Here is a 19796-nt window from a genome sequence, read left to right as displayed (position 1 = left end):
TTCCAATTTTCGGAAAAGTGTCTTAGGTTTAGCGAGGCTAGACCGGTGCGCGAGCCTAGACCGGTGTTTTATGTTTCGCGATCGCCTACCGTGCATGCAGCCAGGGTATATAGAACAACGGGTACACCAACGACGCAGAAAGCGCCCATTTTACCTGGATGATTTATATGGAAGGTGATATGTTTTTGAATATGGAAAAAATAGAGTATTCCATTCTGAAGAGAAAAGCCAAATTCATAAAGCAGTTATTTTTAAAATATATGTACCAGAAATAACATACTAACAATAGTTTAAAACGTAGTCTAAAGCTAGTTGAAAAGCGTATAGTTGATACTAAGATGGAAGGAATCAACGGAAGGCAGAAATGGCGCAGCTGTTTCATTCTTAAAATGTGTTCGCAAGCAGGATTTACATGATGCTAGCGACATCTAATAATGTAATCGGGGACGCTGATTGGCTGATCGAGTCCGTGAGCAGTATCGCTTATTTACGCTAGTACAGGGTTGAGGCAATGTGCGCATGCGCAGGAACTTGTGCTCTCATTGAGGGGCTTTTGGCAGCGCCCAATGGAGGGGCGTCGGGCAGCGCCCAATGCTTTTTGGACCTGTTATGGCCTCCGCATCGAAAAACGCTAGATAGAAAGGTTGTAGAGGAAGCTTGATGCTACCTTTTCCCACAATAATATTGGCACTTTATCCCTTGGCTTACGTGTGGGGCTCGCTTGAAAAAGGTCGATTTAATATTGTTCTCAGTGTAGTGCTCTGCCAGCCAGGGGCAGAGAAGACCGTGGATCAAACGGTAGCCGAGCGTGGGTTCGGATCCCACTTACTGCATGTGTTTTTTTATGTTTCCGTCGTGGGGTGAGCCAGGGTCGACAGGTTTTCGGAGTCTCCGGGAATTCCGACCGGAGTCACTGAAGTCCTCATCTCAGTCACTGGCCAGTGTCCCGTCCCGGCATACCCAGGGTATCGGCGGCCTCGGCTGGCCCGTCCCGGCATACACCCAGGCTATCGGCGGCCTCGGCTGGCCCGTCCCGGCATACACCCAGGGTATTGGCGGCCTCGGCTCCCTCGGCAGAATACAGACGGCGACAGCGCCGATCGGCCGGCGCAAAAAGGCGCCCCGTGCCGATGATAAAGGGTCGCCGGGGGCGCCGGTGCGCCAGTGTCCGGACGGCAGTGATGCAGGGCAAGATGCACCTCTGGTGGCTGGGGTGCGCGGTGGCGGCCCTCGGAGCCGTCTGTTCAGCGGCGGAGAGCACAAGCGGTGAGTCGAGCGGGCGCCGCTGCTGCGTAAACGGACAGCTCATGCAGAACTGTGATTGGTGACTGCAGTGGTGATTGCACAATGCACATGCAGTTACGTACGGGGTGGAAAGTAATTACACGAACACGATTTCCTTATAACGTCGTCCGTCACTGGAGATTTTGTATGATCCCGGGCTGTCATGGAACATGATTGGTCGTGGTTGCTGTCACCTCGTCTACCAAAACGATAAGATCTGACTTCGGCCCATGACCTTGAAGGTCACTTCTCACTTCACTTCTTTCAAAACACTTCTCGAGTTCGAATAGTGCAGACGCCAGTCGCCATACGCTGCACAAGAGCAAAATGGGCACAGGGGGTTACGGTTCTATGCTGCCACATAGGGAGGGCTCAGGAGACAGATGACGTCACGGGGTGTCAAAGTTTTGTCGATTTTTAAGACTTTGCTGTGCAGTAAATTATCTTTTTTAGGCTCTAAGGGAGCCTGAAGGTTAATATCAAACTGCCTTAGAGCATAAAATCCTCGGAAGATTAATATTGGCGAAAATTGGTAGACACCCGCTGACGTCATCTGTCAAGGTCACCGATGTAAACAACCGGTTAACCGTTCTACCTCCTATATATGGCCTTGAATGGGCAGTCAATTTGGAGTTGCCGAGGAAAGCGCTTGTGATGCTTTTGGCTGGACTGGTGCGGAAGAGATTTGTAACGGTCTCGGCACCAGCATTACTCAGCTATACGTTTGGTTGAAGCGTAATCACTCACACCACTATGACCCGAACGCATCCTATAATCCACCACATTCTAAACACGCAACATCAACTTGACTCGGAACAACAGCCTATCATTCTCTGGATCCCCGGGCACTGCGGCATTTCCGGCAACACGCAAGCGGACGCACACGCCAAGCGTGCACTCCAGCTAACACAGCTAATCCACATCCCACTCTCGGTCAACGACTTCAAACCTATTCTCTCAGCACAACTACACAAACACTACCAATCAATATGGAACAACACTCGAACCGCACTGCAAACCATTCAGCGACGCATAGAACACTGGCACACTGCTCGGGGACTTGCACCCCGACCTAACAACACTACTCATCCACTACATACACAACACTGGGCTGTTCAATGAATTGTAAATCTCTTCCCCTAGAGCCAAGGACAAAAAGAAACCCAAAAAGCCAAAGAAAGAAAAGAAAACTAAAAAGAAAAAATACATTCAAAACAATGATAATCAAAATAGAAGACCCCAGAATGGCAAAATGGCAAAAAAAAAATAGAAGGGGCAATCCGGCTACCCGGGAGGAGATACTTGGGCACCCCGGCCGACCTATCCCTCACCCCACCCTATAACGACAATTGAATGACCTATAACGACCTTGAATGACGAGCGGATTCAGGCCAGAGTTTGGACTTATAATCGAACATCGACTGACGCTCAAAAGGTCTTTGATTAAGTTAAGCGTTATCAGAAAAATCATTGTTATTACGGTTAGGTAGCCTGCGAACCCCGATTGAGAAAGAGCAGGGCTCGAAATATATCGTTTTTGTATTGTATTGTTGCCATTACATTTGACTCAAAGGACTGAGGATAAGGTCAAATGACTCGTACCGCAATAACGCCCAGAAGGGACAAACTCCATCCTTTTGAGGAGGCGTCCCGGTGGGTCGTCCTTCCAATCAATCAGACGCTTAACATAAAGAAGCAGTAGCGGCGGAACACCTTCAATTTACGGGGGGGGGGGGCACTGCCGACTTTTGGTCTCATTCTTTCCATGCAACGCCAGAGCTAATGTTAAAATGCCAAAATCAAGGGGGCACGGTGCCCCAGTGCCCCCCCCCCCACCCGCGTTCCGCCTCCTACCTAATACAGAAGGAGGATTATTCTTCTGGGTAAACGAGAGCTTGTTCTGTAAGAGGAAACTTTCATCGGTCAAGTAAGAATAGTTCAGAGCTACAGGATGAGTGAAGCTGTTTGTTTCCAGTAAATCAGAGATTAACCCTCGCACTTATCATGGGTCGAATTGACCCACCCATCAGAATTTTTTTTCGCACGTAACTCGCGTAAAAAGTGGCTGATCGTTACGATGCTATTAGCATTCCCGAAATAATCAATTTTACACATCCTCTGAAAACGTCATGACCCTAACCCCATGAAGCTTCATCCAGTGGCTTATTCCTTTAGACCATGTCACGCCGAAATAGCGATTCGGCGTATGTGTTAGCGCACATTATCTATGCATTTCCAGAATTTCTATGTCATATAACCATGCCAACATGTGAAATGATGGTTGTCCTATGCATTATGGTCGGTATCAAGATCACGTGAATATCAGGTCAAGGTCATTGACCTAATATTATTTTGGTTCACTTTGTCGAGTTAGGCATGCTATTAGGGTACTTTTTGGAGATAATCTAGGGGCATTCCATGTCAAATCAAACACCGAAATCCTTCATCCCCTTCGATTTTTCTGAAAATTTGTAGGCAGACTGGGCATGGTTCAAAACTGAGTTACGATATAATATTTTTGAAATTTGATAAAGTATCGCTGAGATATAGATCATCGAATATAGCCAAAAATGCCACACATCAATTTTTTAAATGTCTATAACTCTGGTTCCTTTTCTGGTATCAAAATGATATTAACAGGGTCTTGTAGGCAATTGATAGGGCTTTGATTTTTAATTATAAAATTAAATTAAAGTGACCTTGAAATGCATTTGACCTTCAATTAAAACATAAAAATTTAAATAGCAAAAAACACGTCACCTTCGATTCGGGTAATTTTTACATATTATGTCCGTAACAATGTTCCTAACCATCTGTGAAAAAAATTGGAGTGGGCCTTTCACAACTCTCGCGGCAAACGCCGTTTTCATGCATCAACATCACGCAACCGCGCGTGACCTTGAAAGACAGTCAAGACATGCTTGTGTACACTTTCTGAAATGAATGATTGCTGATTAGTGATATCCCAAACTCTGCGAGAATGGAAATACATAGTCATCGTAGTCAAGCATTCAAGTTCCATAGTAAAAGTGTCTCAGGCAAACGGTATTTTGCGGTGAATTTTGAGCCGTGTGGAAATGCATCATGAAGCCAAAAATTCAACGAAAACATTATCACGCAACGATATCTTCACGTCTTTTTATCTTCACTATACGAAAGAATATACATTTTTGAGTATGTATGAGGAATTTCTAGTTAATCCAATAATAAACATGGCAGTTAGAGACCTGCTAAGAGTAACATGTCGCCGGCTGAGGCGGGATGCGAGTTTCCTAAGTGTGGAACTATTCATGCCGTCGCCCGTTCGAGTGACGTCATCACTCGGCGCTGGCGGCTAGGTGCATGGATTGGCCGGTCCTTAAGTTGGCGAAGAGGCGGAGCCAGCTATCCTGCGTAAATATTTAGTCAGTCTTAATTTTAGCGAGTTCCCTAGTTAGAGAAAGAGTAACTCGCTCTACGTGAATATATAACCGGTGTTATTTCAGTTATCGTTCGTGCATTCGCCCACCTTGGAAGCATATCTCCTACGAGGTGCTTGTGTTTTGACAGTGGGGTTTGTGCACTGCGTTTCGCTTCAGCATTGAGCAAATGTCTTCAGCAGGTAGGTAGGTATTACGGCTGGTGATACTGCCTATCGGCGTTGAATGATGTTTGACACCAATAGGACAAAAATTAGCAGGTAGTGCGAATTCATTATCAGCAGATTTATTAGCGAGATTATTAGCAGATTTATTAGCGGACTTATTACTTATTTTATCAGCAGGTAGTGCGGATCTATAGTGCGGATAGTGAGTGACGCCATCTGGACCGATGCTGGAGATGGTAGCGCCACCTGCCGCCACTTAACTGCTCGCTACTTGTAACAGTGCCTGGCTGGTGCAGCTGTGTGTTGATTGTTTGAAGCGTAGTACCTTATGACGCATAATATAAGGTCACTTGGCAAAATTTGAGGAGCATGGACGAATTAATTTGTGAGACATTGACGCCTTAGTAATGCATAATTGTTCCCAACACAAGCTATGTATTAGATTTTAATGTAATTGCTCAACTTCCCATAATAACACCAGGGGCGCTAGTGCCGCGCGCCGCTGGCCTATAATCGTGCAGCGATTGGTCAGCCGACTGTGAGCCATGACGTCACAGCTTGTAACGTCATCTCGGCGAAGCTTGCGCCAATCATAGACCTTAGGTAGGTATGGGCAGTTCCACACTTAGGAAACTCGCAGGCGGGATCGGCCGACGCGGGAAACGCAGCAATCACAATTTTGTGTTTACACGTTCATATTTCAATTGTTTACAAACCGATTTTCAAAATTCTTACACCATAAGATTGCCTGTACATTTCTTAGTCTCCTCACAAAATTTGACGCGAATCGAACGTAATCAGCGGTAAGGAGCGCGATGTAAAGACGGAACCGTTCCGTTCCGTCCCGGCACAGTCTACAATTCAGGCGGCGGCTAGCGGTCGGCGCCGGCTGCCGAGACGCCGCGTCGCCGCGGCGACAGGATGTTCACTTTACACCGCTATTACTAGACCAGTTGTGAACCGATTTTCTTCTTGCTTGCACGATGAGATGTGCAATTCAATTTTGGACAGGTAGCCATAATTAATTTCGCATTAATACTATGAGATATTGGCGAAAAACAGGAGGGGTGGGGCGAAATTCACTCTTCCCCCTCCACTGCGCGTGCTAACATACGTTTACATATGTGCCATTTTCTTCAAAACTTATGAATGGCCCACTTTAATTTTTGCACAGGTTGTTAAGAATATGGTAGGCAATAAAATATATGAAAATTAGCCAAGTCGAAGGTGACGTGTTTTTTGCTATTTCAATTTTTGTGCTTAAAGGGACTATCCCACCTTTAACATGGGGTTTGAGTTGAGATAGCCAAGTTTGCGGCGAGGTTCAGAAACCACTTTCTATCTAGGTTGCTACCCCCGCGGCCTCTTGGTGTTGAAGAAATTCGTTCCCTTCATTTGAAAATGGGCCTTGTACAAGGCCCTATCTTCAACATGGAGCGACCGTTAGTGTGACGTCACCTCGTTAAGTCATTCTGATATAAATGGGTTTGTTCGTTGAAAAATCGCTTAAAACTTGGTCTGAACTTTGTTGTGGTGCCTACAGAGTAAAAAGAATCAGCTTTATAACAGTAATGTGGCCTGGGGAAGGAGGTAATTTTGGGCTGTGACGTCACATATTTGAAAGTTTGTGTTTGGAATATGGGAAGCCTAAGATGTTTAATGGAAAATAAATGCCAGAACCGTGTTCCTGGTCATCCAATCTATAAAGTCGGGCACAATTTAACTGGTTTTAACAACATTTTAGAAGGTGGGATAGTCCCTTTAAGAACAGAGTTAAGCAAATTTCAAGGTCATATATTTAAGTAGGTGCAATTCTAAACAAATGCTTAAGAAATTACCTAAACAGTAAGGTTTATTTCATTCAAATCAAACAAGTACAACCAAAGTTATGGTCGTTCAAAAATATAAAGATGCAACATTTTGTAAAAATTCGATGCCCTACATTTAGAAGACCTGTGATCAGAATGTGCAAAAAACATCAATGTAATGTTCGGGGCGACACAGGAACTCGCTCACAAATTTATAATGAAATCGCTGATGGTAAGGTGCAAAACAGCCGATTTTTGTTCGATTTGACGTGGAATGCCCCTCTAGCACAAATGATGTAATATCTAGTCAAATCTAGCACCCATTTCAATATTTGAAAAGTAGTTTTGGTGCTAAGGCAACATGTTACGAAGCTTTCCGTGCTCGCTGACCCCTACTTAGGCTAGCCGGTGGGACAGACCAGACCTGACCTGACCCGACCTACCACCAATGCTAAAACAGATTCAGATTCAGCGCAAAACTTTGAGATAGATGCCATTCAAGTATGATATTTGCTTTTTCGAGTATTTTTCCGTGTGGTGGGGCAATGTGCAGAAGCTAGAACTTAATATAAAAACATGGGTCAGGTGGCATACCATTTCTCTTTCTTTCTTTCTTTCTTTTTTTTCAGTTAAAAAAATTATCGTGTCAGGACTATGACGAAAAACAAGTGGCCTCAATCCGATGAGAAAACTGAACTGGATTCGGGGACACCCTTGGTTTAGAGGAGACACTAGGGCGATGGGCGAAGGACAGATTGTCCCCCCTTCCCCCACCAAAAGTCTGTGGCGGAGCCCTTAGGAATATACCAGGAAAATATCAAACAACAGCAGTTGAAAGTGTGCGCGCCTGCAGAGCCAATTTTGGAAAATGTGACAGAATGCGCCCCAGTCTCCCCTGCTACAGTTGTATGCCTAGGATTATTTACACAGACGTAAAATTAAAAGTAAAAAGACATTAGTCGAGCGGAAATCCCTGTGGGCCGCTGCGCCCTGCTCGCGGAGCGCTGACCGCGCTCTCCGTCTGCGGCAGAGGAGGACCTGCTGCGCCAGCAGCGGCTGATCGGCAACATCATCACGTCGACGACCACGGTGCTGACCATCACCACCGTGTCGACGGAGGTACCCGTCAGCTGCCTGGTCAACACATTGCCCACGGTGGCCTGCACGGGCCGCCGGCGGAGGCGCGCCGCCGCGCCGCGCCCGCCCGCGCTGCCCGACCACCACAGGTGGGAGTCCTTCCCCACTGACGACAGGACGACAAGTGGGGCCCCAGTCCCCGCCAACGACAGGTGGGGCCCCAGTCCCCGCCAACGACAGGTGGGGCCCCAGTCCCCGCCAACGACAGGTGGGAGCCCCAGTCCCCGCCAACTACAGGTGGGGCCCCAGTCCCCCCCCCCCAACGACAGGTGGGAGCCCCAGCCCCCCCCCCAACGACAGGTGGGAGCCCCAGTCCCCCCCCCCCAACGACAGGTGGGGCCCCAGTCCCCGCCAACGACAGGACTTTCATCGGGAGGCTGATCGGCGAGAGCTGAACGGCCGGCTGTGTTGGGTAGCTCGGCAACGTGTGTCTGAGGCGTCGGTCGTGTGTCCCAGTCCGGCTGACACCCGACTGCTGTGTTCCCAGTCCGTCTGACACCCGGCTGCTGTGTTCTCAGCACGGCTGACACCCGGCTGATGTGTTCCCAGCACGGCTGACACCCGGCTGCTGTGTTCCCAGTCCGTCTGACACCCGTCTGCTGTGTTCCCAGTCCGGCTGACACCCGGCTGCTGTGTTCCCAGTCCGGCTGACACCCGACTGCTGTGTTCTCAGCACGGCTGACACCCGGCTGCTGTGTTCCCAGTCCGGCTGACACCCGGCTGCTGTGTTCCCAGTCCGGCTGACACCCGGCTGCTGTGTTCTCAGCACGGCTGACACCCGGCTGCTGTGTTCTCAGCACGGCTGACACCCGGCTGCTGTGTTCTCAGCACGGCTGACACCCGGCTGCTGTGTTCCCAGTCCGGCTGACACCTGTCTGCTGTGTCCCCAGTCCGGCTGACACCCGGCTGCTGTGTTCCCAGTCCGGCTGATACCCGACTGCTGTGTTCCCAGTCCGGCTGACACCCGGCTGCTGTGTTCCCAGTCCGACTGACACCCGTCTGCTGTGTCCCCAGTCCGGCTGACACCCGACTGCTGTGTTCCCAGTCCGACTGACACCCGTCTGCTGTGTCCCCAGTCCGGGTGACACCCGGCTGCTGTGTTCCCAGTCCGGCTGACACCCGGCTGCTGTGTTCCCAGTCCGGCTGACACCCGTCTGCTGTGTCCCCAGTCCGGGTGACACCCGGCTGCTAGGTTCCCAGTCCGGCTGACACCCGGCTGCTGTGTTCCCAGTCCGGCTGACACCCGGCTGCTGTGTTCTCAGTCCGGCTGACACCCGGCTGCTGTGTTCCCAGTCCGGCTGACACCCGACTGTTGTGTCCCCAGTCCGGCTGACACCCGACTGCTGTGTTCCCAGTCCGTCTGACACCCGGCTGCTGTGTCCCAGTCCGGCTGACACCCGGCTGCTGTGTTCCCAGCCCGGCTGACACCCGGCTGCTGTGTCCCCAGTCCGGCTGACACCCGACTGTTGTGTTCCCAGTCCGACTGACACCCGTCTGCTGTGTCCCCAGTCCGGGTGATACCCGGCTGCTGTGTTCCCAGTCCGGCTGACACCCGGCTGCTGTGTTCCCAGTCCGGCTGACACCCGTCTGCTGTGTCCCCAGTCCGGCTGACACCCGGCTGCTGTGTTCCCAGTCCGGCTGACACCCGGCTGCTGTGTTCCCAGTCCGGCTGACACCCGGCTGCTGTGTTCTCAGCACGGCTGACACCCGGCTGCTGTGTTCCCAGCCCGGCTGACACCCGGTTGTTGTGTCCCCAGTCCGGCTGACACCCGGCTGCTGTGTCCCAGTCCGGCTGACACCCGGTTGTTGTGTCCCCAGTCCGGCTGACACCCGGTTGTTGTGTCCCCAGTCCGACTGACACCCGTCTGCTGTGTCCCCAGTCCGGGTGACACCCGGCTGCTGTGTTCCCAGTCCGACTGACACCCGTCTGCTGTGTCCCCAGTCCGGGTGATACCCGGCTGCTGTGTTCCCAGTCCGGCTGACACCCGGCTGCTGTGTTCCCAGTCCGGCTGACACCCGTCTGCTGTGTCCCAGTCCGACTGACACCCGTCTGCTGTGTCCCAGCCCGGCTGACACCCGTCTGCTGTGTTCCCAGTCCGGCTGACACCCGACTGCTGTGTCCCAGTCCGGCTGACACCCGGCTGCTGTGTTCCCAGTCCGGCTGACACCCGTCTGCTGTGTTCCCAGTCCGGCTGACACCCGGCTGCTGTGTTCTCAGCACGGCTGACACCCGTCTGCTGTGTTCCCAGCACTGCTGACACCCGGCTGCTGTGTTCCCAGTCCGGCTGGCACCCGGCTGCTGTGTTCCCAGTCCGGCTGACACCCGGCTGCTGTGTTCCCAGTCTGGCTGACACCCGACTGCTGTGTCCCAGTCCGGCTGACACCCGGCTGCTGTGTTCCCAGTCCGGCTGACACCCGGCTGCTGTGTTCCCAGTCCGGCTGACACCCGGCTGCTGTGTTCCCAGTCCGGCTGACACCCGGCTGCTGTGTTCTCAGCACGGCTGACATCCGGCTGCTGTGTTCCCAGCCCGGCTGACACCCGGCTGCTGTGTTCCCAGTCCGGCTGACACCCGACTGCTGTGTTCCCAGTCCGGCTGACACCCGGCTGCACGGCTCGCTGAGCGAGGAGGCCGAGCAGCACGAGCTGGCGGCCGCCGCGCCGCCGCTGGCAGACGCCGCCGCCGCCGCCGAGCAGAAGGCCAGGTCAGTGTCGGTCAGCAGACTGAGGCTCAGTTCATATAGAAAAGCCAGTCGGCAAGTGTCACTATTGTAAAGTGCCACTTTTCAAAGGGACACTTTTGGTAACATTGGTGCCGGTGTGTAAGGGTGGCTGTATGAACCCATCTGTCGGGTCCCCCTTTCCAACAAGTGTCCCTTAGTAGCAAAGGGGTTCTATATGAACTGGGCCCTGCTCAGTCGGTATATCGGTCAGCAGGTCAGCTGTATATCGGTCAGCAGGTCCGCTCAGTGTCCGCTGCCAGCGGCGCGACGTTCCTCTCCGGTGGCCGCGGTAGGGATGGACGCGCCATTGTTGCAGCTCTGGATGAGTTTATGCCACTTCGTGCCGGTTAAGAGGTAACCATTCGAAATGCCAAAGGCTGTAGGTCCGAAATACAAAAATACCTTATCATGCGAAAAATGAAGGAGAGGGCCGAGGGCCTTGGAAGCCAAAAAGTTGACTGTCCGCTGCTCTTTATATGACGTAACTGCTGCTAGACTCTACATAGTTCGAACTGTTATAGTTCTTTGGCACGCTAAAAACCATCAGTTTAGAGGAAACATAAAACCATCAGTTTGGAAAATACAACCAGGGTGTTGTTTAGGCGGATAATAATAAAAAACAATCAATAATAATCAATAATCAATACCGACCACGCAAATACATTACAAATTTGCCTTCATGGTAACGCTATCAGTACTGTGCTATGTATTGTATTTACTGTATTGACTATTAACCCGCGCCCCGCTGAGGGACAGAATCTCCCCCCCCCCTCCCGTTTTTCGCCAATAACCTCTAAACGCGTTTCGCCAGCGACATCAAACTTTCCGTACCTTATCATACATCTATATAACACGTCCCCTGAAAATTTGAGCGAAATCTGTCGAAAATTTGTTGGGAAAATGACGTTTAAGTGACGTCATGTCACGCCATTTTCGCCTCGAAAACGGCAAAACTTCAAACGTCGCTAACATCTTCATTTTTAAAGGAGTCAAGATGTCTCAATGAAGGTATACGTAATTCTACTTTGTCTATCAAATGGCCATCTCGGTTTTTTGAAATGTTTTGATTTTGGCCCATTTTTTTCTAAAAAAAAACTGACATTTTTTGGAAAATAATAATAAAATCCAAAATTTTGAGTGTGTCAAAAAATGCAGAATATATGTCAGAGAAGTGGTCTATGTGCACCGATATAACAATTTTTAGAAGAATCGGTTAAAAATGTGAAATTTATTCAAACTTTTATGACGTCACGACACATACATTTTTTTATTTTGAAGTTCTAGACGTCGTACGGAAACAAAAAATGGCAACATTCGATTCGCCGTGGAAAACTGCATTAGATAGACACCTTTTTAGGTCTTAACAACCAACTTATAAATTTGACCTCATTTGACCTGACCTTGACCTGGCCTCGACCTAAAATTCATCCAGATGTGGTGAATACCACTTATTGAGTGTGCCTATTGAATCCTATAAATAAAATGACCCATAAAACATGTGTCACACATGCCCTTTTCTATATTTCGTTTTTGGTGACCTGACCTGACCTTGACCTTGACCTTTGCATGATATTGTATGCAACGAATATTGTCTTGGTAGCCTAAGAACACGTTTTGGGCAATCAGTCTCAGTCCATTCTTCGGCAAACGATGCAAGGCCGATACTGTAGAAACTTGCATTTTGTACCCTTGACTTGGCCTTGACCTGACCTCTGACCTACTTAAGCAAAAAAAAATCAGCTCTTAAGATCCGCCTTGTTGAGAGATTTCGATTGCCGTTTTCCCCGTCCTTATACGACCATCGCGTCGGTTCGGAAGTTAGACAGGGGGGGTGGGGAGAATCTGCCCCCCCCCCCCCCCCCCAGCAGGGCGCGTATGGCTGAATAGCCCAGCGGGGCACGAGTTAAAACATCACAGTAAATGTGTTATATTGACAGTTGAAGCACTATTAACGGTAAAATGGCTATTGTAAATGTTGCGTTTGAGTTAAAAGGAAGAACGAGTTAAAATGAAATCGAATCCCAGCGCTCAGCGGCCCAGTTACTGATACCAAAGTATTCATTTATCCCTGAAAATGCAGATGCTATGGTAAGTACCGTTACGTCGTACACTGTAAAAAAGGTTTACTAATTTCCTAGTTATCCGGACACTTTTCACTAATAAAGTGCGAGTAGACAGTGAACATTTTTATGTTTTATTTTACATTACATTTTTACATTTTTTTACAGTGTAGCATAAAGATCGATCGTTTGCACTTGGTCCGTTGGTCAATGGATGCTCCAAATGACCACGATCCTCGCTCCTCAGCACCCTGTTGTCAATGGATGCTCCAAATGACCACGATCCTCGCTCCTGCACCCTGTTCTCTGCTCACTTGATTCGTGCATTGTAAAAAGATCAAATTCTTCTTCGATTGGCTGGTAGCCTCTCGTGAACCATGGGAGAGCTCGCTGGAGGGCTCTGAACTGGAATGTGAATGGCCTGGGGTACGGACATTTAGCAGTTTTCCATCCAGGTTCCACATTCATTCATTGTTTTATCCGTGCACATAGATATCAGACTGAACTTTCAGTACAAGCTGGTAGTTATCAATAAAAGCTAGTAGTTGTAATTATACAACTAAGGTCTAAGCATATAAGTAGTTACATTCTTCTCTTGGAAGGATTTCTTGTCTAGAAATGCGAGGAAAGGTTCAGTGGTCAGCTTTGTATGGATTGACCGAATGAAAAAAAAAAACATTTTGAAAAGGCCTTTTATCCCGCTGATCCTCTTTAGAGAGCGTAGTGCTGCAGTGCGTATAAATTTCCAATCTCATCCGGGTGGATGAGACCATTGGACAGACGACACGACCGGAGCAGTCTGTTCGCGGCTGCACCACCTGGAATGGGCTAATGTAATCAGCCCGGCCGGGTCGTCCCCGCTGTCGCTGCCTGGCGCCGATCCCCGGAGCGTTCATTAAGGTGCAGACCGACAATATCAGCCGGAACTGATGCTAATTATTACAAAAGCCAATTATCTTGTCAATTATCTATCTACAATTATCTTGTGCCAACAAGCCTGCTACCGTTAGATGAGCCGAAACAGCACACTCCTTTGGATTGAAAAACATGCACAATGTGTTTCTAGCATGGCAGTTAATTGAGTTTTATTCACGGTCGATGGCAACACAAGTCAAATTCCTAAAACCAGACGTTTCGGCCACAGGGTGCCTTCGTCAGTGGAGTGGACACTAGTGATTAATTAAATTAAAAACACATAGTATCAAAAACAATCGGTATAAATCGTTCGAAGTCGACACATCGGGCACATATTTCGAAATGCATTCTTTGGTTCAACATTAAAAACCTAAATTGAGAACGGCATTCATCACGCTATTGTTCTTGTCGCGTTCTTTTGATATGCTGAAAAATTAAATTATATAATGAATGTACCTACAGGTCACAATATAAATGTCGGAACGTTTAATTCGCTCGCCTTTTCTCAGAGTCTTTCAAAGTTCGCCAATCACCTTTCGTTTAGAAATCGTTTACGTTTTGTTTCCTAAGTGCCATCATTGCAGCCGCTTTTGCCCAGGTAAAGAATCCAGGTTTTTCGTTCACTGTATCTTGGAAACAGATATGAGCTGCTTCCAGAGCTTTTCTCACCGATTTTGACATGCCCTTTTCAATGACATGAGCACTGTTCCAGTTTGGTAAATTTTGACATTTTTCGATATGAAGGACGAGTGCGTTCGATCTATTGTGGTTCCGGACATCGCGTTTGTGTTCTTTCAGTCGTGTGTCGAGTCCTCTTCCAGTTTCTCCTATGTACGATTTGTTGCATGGGCCCGAGCAAGGAATTTTGTATACCACACTGTTACTATCTTTCTTTTCAGGCTTCGGCTGAGTCAGATTTTCCACTTTTCTTCCGGAAACTATCGTTACATTCGATCCATTTGATCGAAGTTGTCATGAAATCGAGTCGGCATGTGTTGAGTTTGGTATCGATATATATCGGCCACATTTCTTCTCTTCTTGTCTTCGTTTTCGTTTCTCTTCGGCGCTTCTCCTTCTGATTTCTTCCGCTTTCTGTTTCATTCTTAGTAGGAACCCTTTTGGATAGTGAAGCCGGTCGAACGTATCGAAAATGTGCTTCAACTGCTTCAGTTCGTCTTCTAAGAAGTCTTCGCTACATATTCTAAATGCTCGTAAGAAAAATCCGATAACGATCCCACTTTTCACTCGTTCGTTGTGAGCTGATAAAAAATGGACATAATCTTCTTTGTTTGTAACCTTACGATAAAGCGTGAATTTTGCTTTCTGTCCACATCTCATGATAAGGGTGTCTAAGAATGATATTTTTTGCTCGTTTTCTCTTTCGATCGTAAATTGGATCTTTTTGTCGACTTCGTTGAGGACTCGGGAGTTTTTCGTCTAGGTCGACATCTTCGGGGACCACCACCAGAACGTCATCAACGTACCGGAGCCAGGTACAGTCTGCCCCCATGATGTTCTTGAATTTTTCTTCCTCGAGTAGTTCCATATAAAAACAAGCAGCCACGGGGCTCAGTGGGGACCCCATTGCGAGTCCGTTGTGTTGTTCATATTCTTGTCCATTGAAAGTGGAGATGTTGAATTTCATGCACAGCGAAATTAATTCCAAGTAGTGAGTTCTCGGCAGTGGAAGTGATTGTTCGTCGATTATGCTAACCACCCTCGCTATCGCATCTAAAGCCCCATCTACCGGCACATTGGTAGATGGGGCTTTAGATGCGATAGCGAGGGTGGTTAGCATAATCGACGAACAATCACTTCCACTGCCGAGAACTCACTACTTGGAATTAATTTCGCTGTGCATGAAATTCAACATCTTCACTTTCAATGGACAAGAATATGTACAACACAACGGACTCGCAATGGGGTCCCCACTGAGCCCCGTGGCTGCTTGTTTTTATATGGAACTTCTCGAGGAAGAAAAATTCAAGAACATCATGGGGGCAGACTGTACCTGGCTCCGGTACGTTGATGACGTTCTGGTGGTGGTCCCCGAAGATGTCGACCTAGACGAAAAACTCCGAGTCCTCAACGAAGTCGACAAAAAGATCCAATTTACGATCGAAAGAGAAAACGAACAAAAAATATCATTCTTAGACACCCTTATCATGAGATGTGGACAGAAAGCAAAATTCACGCTTTATCGTAAGGTTACAAACAAAGAAGATTATGTCCATTTTTGATCAGCTCACAACGAACGAGTGAAAAGTGGGATCGTTATCGGATTTTTCTTACGAGCATTTAGAATATGTAGCGAAGACTTCTTAGAAGACGAACTGAAGCACATTTTCGATACGTTCGACCGGCTTCACTATCCAAAAGGGTTCCTACTAAGAATGAAACAGAAAGCGGAAGAAATCAGAAGGAGAAGCGCCGAAGATAAACGAAAACGAAGACAAGAAGAGAAGAAACGTGGCCGATATATATCGATACCAAACTCAACACATGCCGACTCGATTTCACGACAACTTCGATCAAATGGATCGAATGTAACGATAGTTTCCGGAAGAAAAGTGGAAAATCTGACTCAGCCGAAGCCTGAAAAGAAAGATAGTAACAGTGTGGTATACAAAATTCCTTGCTCGGGCCCATGCAACAAATCACACATAGGAGAAACTGGAAGAGGACTCGACACACGACTGAAAGAACACAAACGCGATGTCCGGAACCACAATAGATCGAACGCACTCGTCCTTCATATCGAAAAATGTCAAAATTTACCAAACTGGAACAGTGCTCATGTCATTGAAAAAGGCATGTCAAAATCGGTGAGAGAAGCTCTGGAAGCAGCTCATATCTGTTTCCAAGATACAGTGAACGAAAAACCTGGATTCTTTACCTGGGCAAAAGCGGCTGCAATGATGGCACTAGGAAACAAAACGTAAACGATTTCTAAACGAAAGGTGATTGGCGAACTTTGAAAGACTTTGAGAAAAGGCGAGCGAATTAAACGTTCCGACATTTACATTGTGACCTGTAGGTACATTCATTATATAATTTAATTTTTCAGCATATCAAAAGAACGCGACAAGAACAATAGCGTGATGAATGCCGTTCTCAATTTAGGTTTTTAATGTTGAACCAAAGAATGCATTTCGAAACCTGTGCCCGATGTGTCGACTTCGAACGATTTATACCGATTGTTTTTGATACTATGTGTTTTTAATTTAATTAATCACTAGTGTCCACTGACGAAGGCACCCTGTGTGGCCGAAACGTCTGCTTTTAGGAATTTGACTTGTGTTGCCATCGATCGTGAATAAAACTCAATCATGTCTGATCATTTACAAATGGCAGTTAATATATCTGTCCAAATCGAGCGTTTCCCTTTCCTGAATCGGCTTCGGTAACGTAACCCTGGACGCTGATCAGACATGGGTACCACGTCGCCTGCGGGGTCTCGTCTGGAAGAAGTTCGTGACAGCATTTAAGGTTTGATTCTTTGGAAGTATTGGTCACACACGTCAGGCGTTGGGATCGTCCTTTGTCATTCACTAATATCTCGCCATTCACTTGAATGACGTCAGGCTTATAATTTATCTTTGTCCTTCATGATAGTATGATTTACCTATATGTTGGAGATGAGGGAAACGCATTTGTGACAATCCGCCTTCTGTTCTGCTATTGAGCCGTTCAGCACGAACAGAGTCGGGTTTTTCAGGCGCTCCCATGTCTGCAGGGCCGACCCCTCTGACAGTGCATGCGCCGCTCGGGCCGACCCCCCCCCCTGACAGTGCGCCGCTCGGGCCGACCGACCCCCCTGACAGTCCGCCGCTCGGGCCGACCCTCTGACAGTGGACCCCTCTGACAGTGGACCCCCCTGACAGTGGACCCCCCTGACAGTGGACCCCCCTGACAGTGGACGCCCCTGACAGTGGACCCCCTGACAGTGCGCCGCTCGGGCCGACCCCTCTGACAGTGCGCCGACCCCTCTGACAGTGCGCCGCTCGAGCCGACCCCTCTGACAGTGCGCCGACCCCTCTGACAGTGGACCCCTCTGACAGTGCGCCGCTCGGCTCGTTGCAGGATCTTCCTCTTCGCCACGCGCTTCGTCACCGTGGACAACGTGGTGACGTGGTACACGACGAGCACCAACGAGTCGACCACGGTCTCGTTTTCGCTGGCCTGCACGGCCGCCGGACAGAACCTGCTGACGCGCCGCTGCGTCAGCCCCTAGAGCCGCCGCCGCCGCCGGCTGTAGGTGGCAGCACCGCCGACTGTGCGCTGTAGGTGGCACTACCAGTCGTCAAGGCTGAAGTAACTTCCCGCTATATGACCCCATCGAAATTACTGGGGCTGCTCGGGAGACTGAAAGCTGCCTTGTAAGCATAGCTTGATATTACGTGTCTCCTCGTATTTGTTCATATCTCCCAGAAAACATGTAGCTGAGGGTTGCACCTCGTTATATTCGTTCGGTTACTGCGTTGTGTTTTAAATGAGTTATTTATCGTGTGATAAGCAGAAATCTTAGCGCATAAACATAAGAAGCATACATAGACCACTGCATAAACGGAGAGGTCCATTTTATGACATGTTTCTGCCTTTTGTGATCCATCCTCTATGTCCAGAGGACTGGTCACCTCACCTGCACCCCTGTCCACAGGACTGGTCCACCTGCACCCCTGTCCAGTGGACTGGTCGCCTGCACCCCTGTCCACAGGACTGGTCACCTGCACCCCTGTCCTTTCCACAGGACTGGTCACCTGTACCCCTGTCCACAGGACTGGTCACCTGCACCCCTGTCCACAGGACTGGTCACCTGTACCCCTGTCCACAGGACTGGTCACCTGCACCCCTGTCCACAGGACTGGTCCACCTGCACCCCTGTCCACAGGACTGGTCCACCTGCACCCCTGTCCTGTCCAGTGGACTGGTCCATCCGGGTGACGGCGGGAGCCGGGAGCGGCTGGGTCCCACCGGGACAGGAGCGGCGGGGCTGGCTGTCCCACCGGTCCCACGTCAGAGGACCGCTCACCGCCACACACCGGTCCGCGGGGGACCTGGCACGCGTAGCGTCCTATCCCTCAGCCGGACTCCTGAGCCCACCCGACTCGAACAGACGACTCGCCTGCTGTTGACTATTATGTAGGATCCTGCGCTCCTTCATGTGCTTGTTATTGTTTTGTTGTATGCATTCTAGACCATTGTTATGTAACAATAAATGATTGAGCGATGGTGTGTTTTTCTTCAATTTTTGGAGATGCGAAAGAGTAATGAAAAAATAACTACTTCATTACACGAACGGCAGACAAGTAGAATATGACGCGGCGCGGGGCTGGACAGTGGACACTGGACACTGGACAGTGGACCCGCCGTATGGCTCAGACTCGCCAGCGGGCTGGTGAGTCTACTGGGCCCTGTTTCACGTGTCTGCTATCCACACGTGTCAAATTGGGTTTCCATGGAAACATCATGAAACCATGGCGTCGTCAAACTGTGTGATGTCATCAAATATTGCTGCTAACATCTTCACGGCCGTGCGACCAAATCAAACGCATTCAACGACACAGCAACTCTGTTCCAAACGTAGCTATGAAAAAGCTCACGGATTACACGAAACGTCATTCTCATTACTGTGGCGTCACCACATTACGTCAGCTCGCGCAATTTGATAGCAGCGTGCTGCTATCACCGGTGAAACAGGGCCCTAGATTTGCAGTGCACCCTATTTCTAATTTTGCCTTCACCTGTGTTACTCTAGGCTGTATTTGGTAGACAGTTTTATTTTCATTGATATCCGATGGATGGTTTATCGGCTGTGTCTGCGGGTGCGGCCCGGCGCTCGGGACAGGACAGTTCGGGACGGGACAGTTCGGTACGGGAGAGTTCGGGACGCGGGACAGTTCGGTACGGGACAGTTCGGGACGGGACAGTTCGGTACTGTCGGGACAGTTCGGTACGGGACAGTTCGGGACAGTTCGGCACGGGACAGTTCGGTACTGTCGGGACAGTTCGGGACGGGACACGCGCGGCGCCAGCTACGAGCTCTGCCACGCTCCAGCGGCGCGCCGGCCGCAGTTGGCTAGCCGCGCTCGGACCACCCCTTCAGCTGGTGGCGTCCGCGGCAGCCGGCTCGTGGCTCTGTGGTGTGACCCTCCCGCTCTGCGCCGCTGGACGCGCCCCTGCGCTGACCTCGCCGGCCAACTGACCGCGGCCCGGGCCAGCTGGGTCAGTGGCTGGCGCGCCGCGGCCCGGCGCGGTACACCGGTCACGGCGAGGTCTGCACTC

At 49.4% G+C, this 19796-nt stretch overlaps 1 protein-coding gene across 1 annotated transcript; it reads left to right on the top strand.

Annotated features, from left to right (window-relative positions):
- The first annotated feature begins 1154 nt into the window (after positions 1–1154).
- Positions 1155–18743, top strand: LOC122368670. The gene is made up of 4 exons (XM_043342846.1): positions 1155–1266; positions 7709–7904; positions 10405–10518; positions 17595–18743. Exons 1-4 carry the CDS (start codon positions 1182–1184, stop codon positions 17743–17745), a joined length of 546 nt encoding a protein of 181 aa, XP_043198781.1. The 5' UTR covers positions 1155–1181; the 3' UTR covers positions 17746–18743.
- Positions 18744–19796: the final 1053 nt, after the last annotated feature.

Source organism: Amphibalanus amphitrite, unplaced genomic scaffold (genome assembly GCF_019059575.1).
Source record: "Amphibalanus amphitrite isolate SeventyFive unplaced genomic scaffold, NRLGWU_Aamphi_draft 000966F_arrow, whole genome shotgun sequence".
In the NCBI taxonomy this organism is placed as follows: Eukaryota; Metazoa; Arthropoda; class Thecostraca; order Balanomorpha; family Balanidae; genus Amphibalanus; species Amphibalanus amphitrite.
This window is presented reverse-complemented; position numbering and strand designations above follow the sequence as displayed.

Bases quoted from the DNA above. Each gene is read 5' to 3' on its own strand.
- LOC122368670 (XM_043342846.1), top strand. From the start codon at position 1,182: ATGCAGGGCAAGATGCACCTCTGGTGGCTGGGGTGCGCGGTGGCGGCC. The intron at 1,267-7,708 runs GTGAGTCGAGCG...CGTCTGCGGCAG, and splicing joins AGCGGCGGAGAGCACAAGCG to AGGAGGACCTGCTGCGCCAG. The intron at 10,519-17,594 runs GTCAGTGTCGGT...GGCTCGTTGCAG, and splicing joins GCCGCCGAGCAGAAGGCCAG to GATCTTCCTCTTCGCCACGC.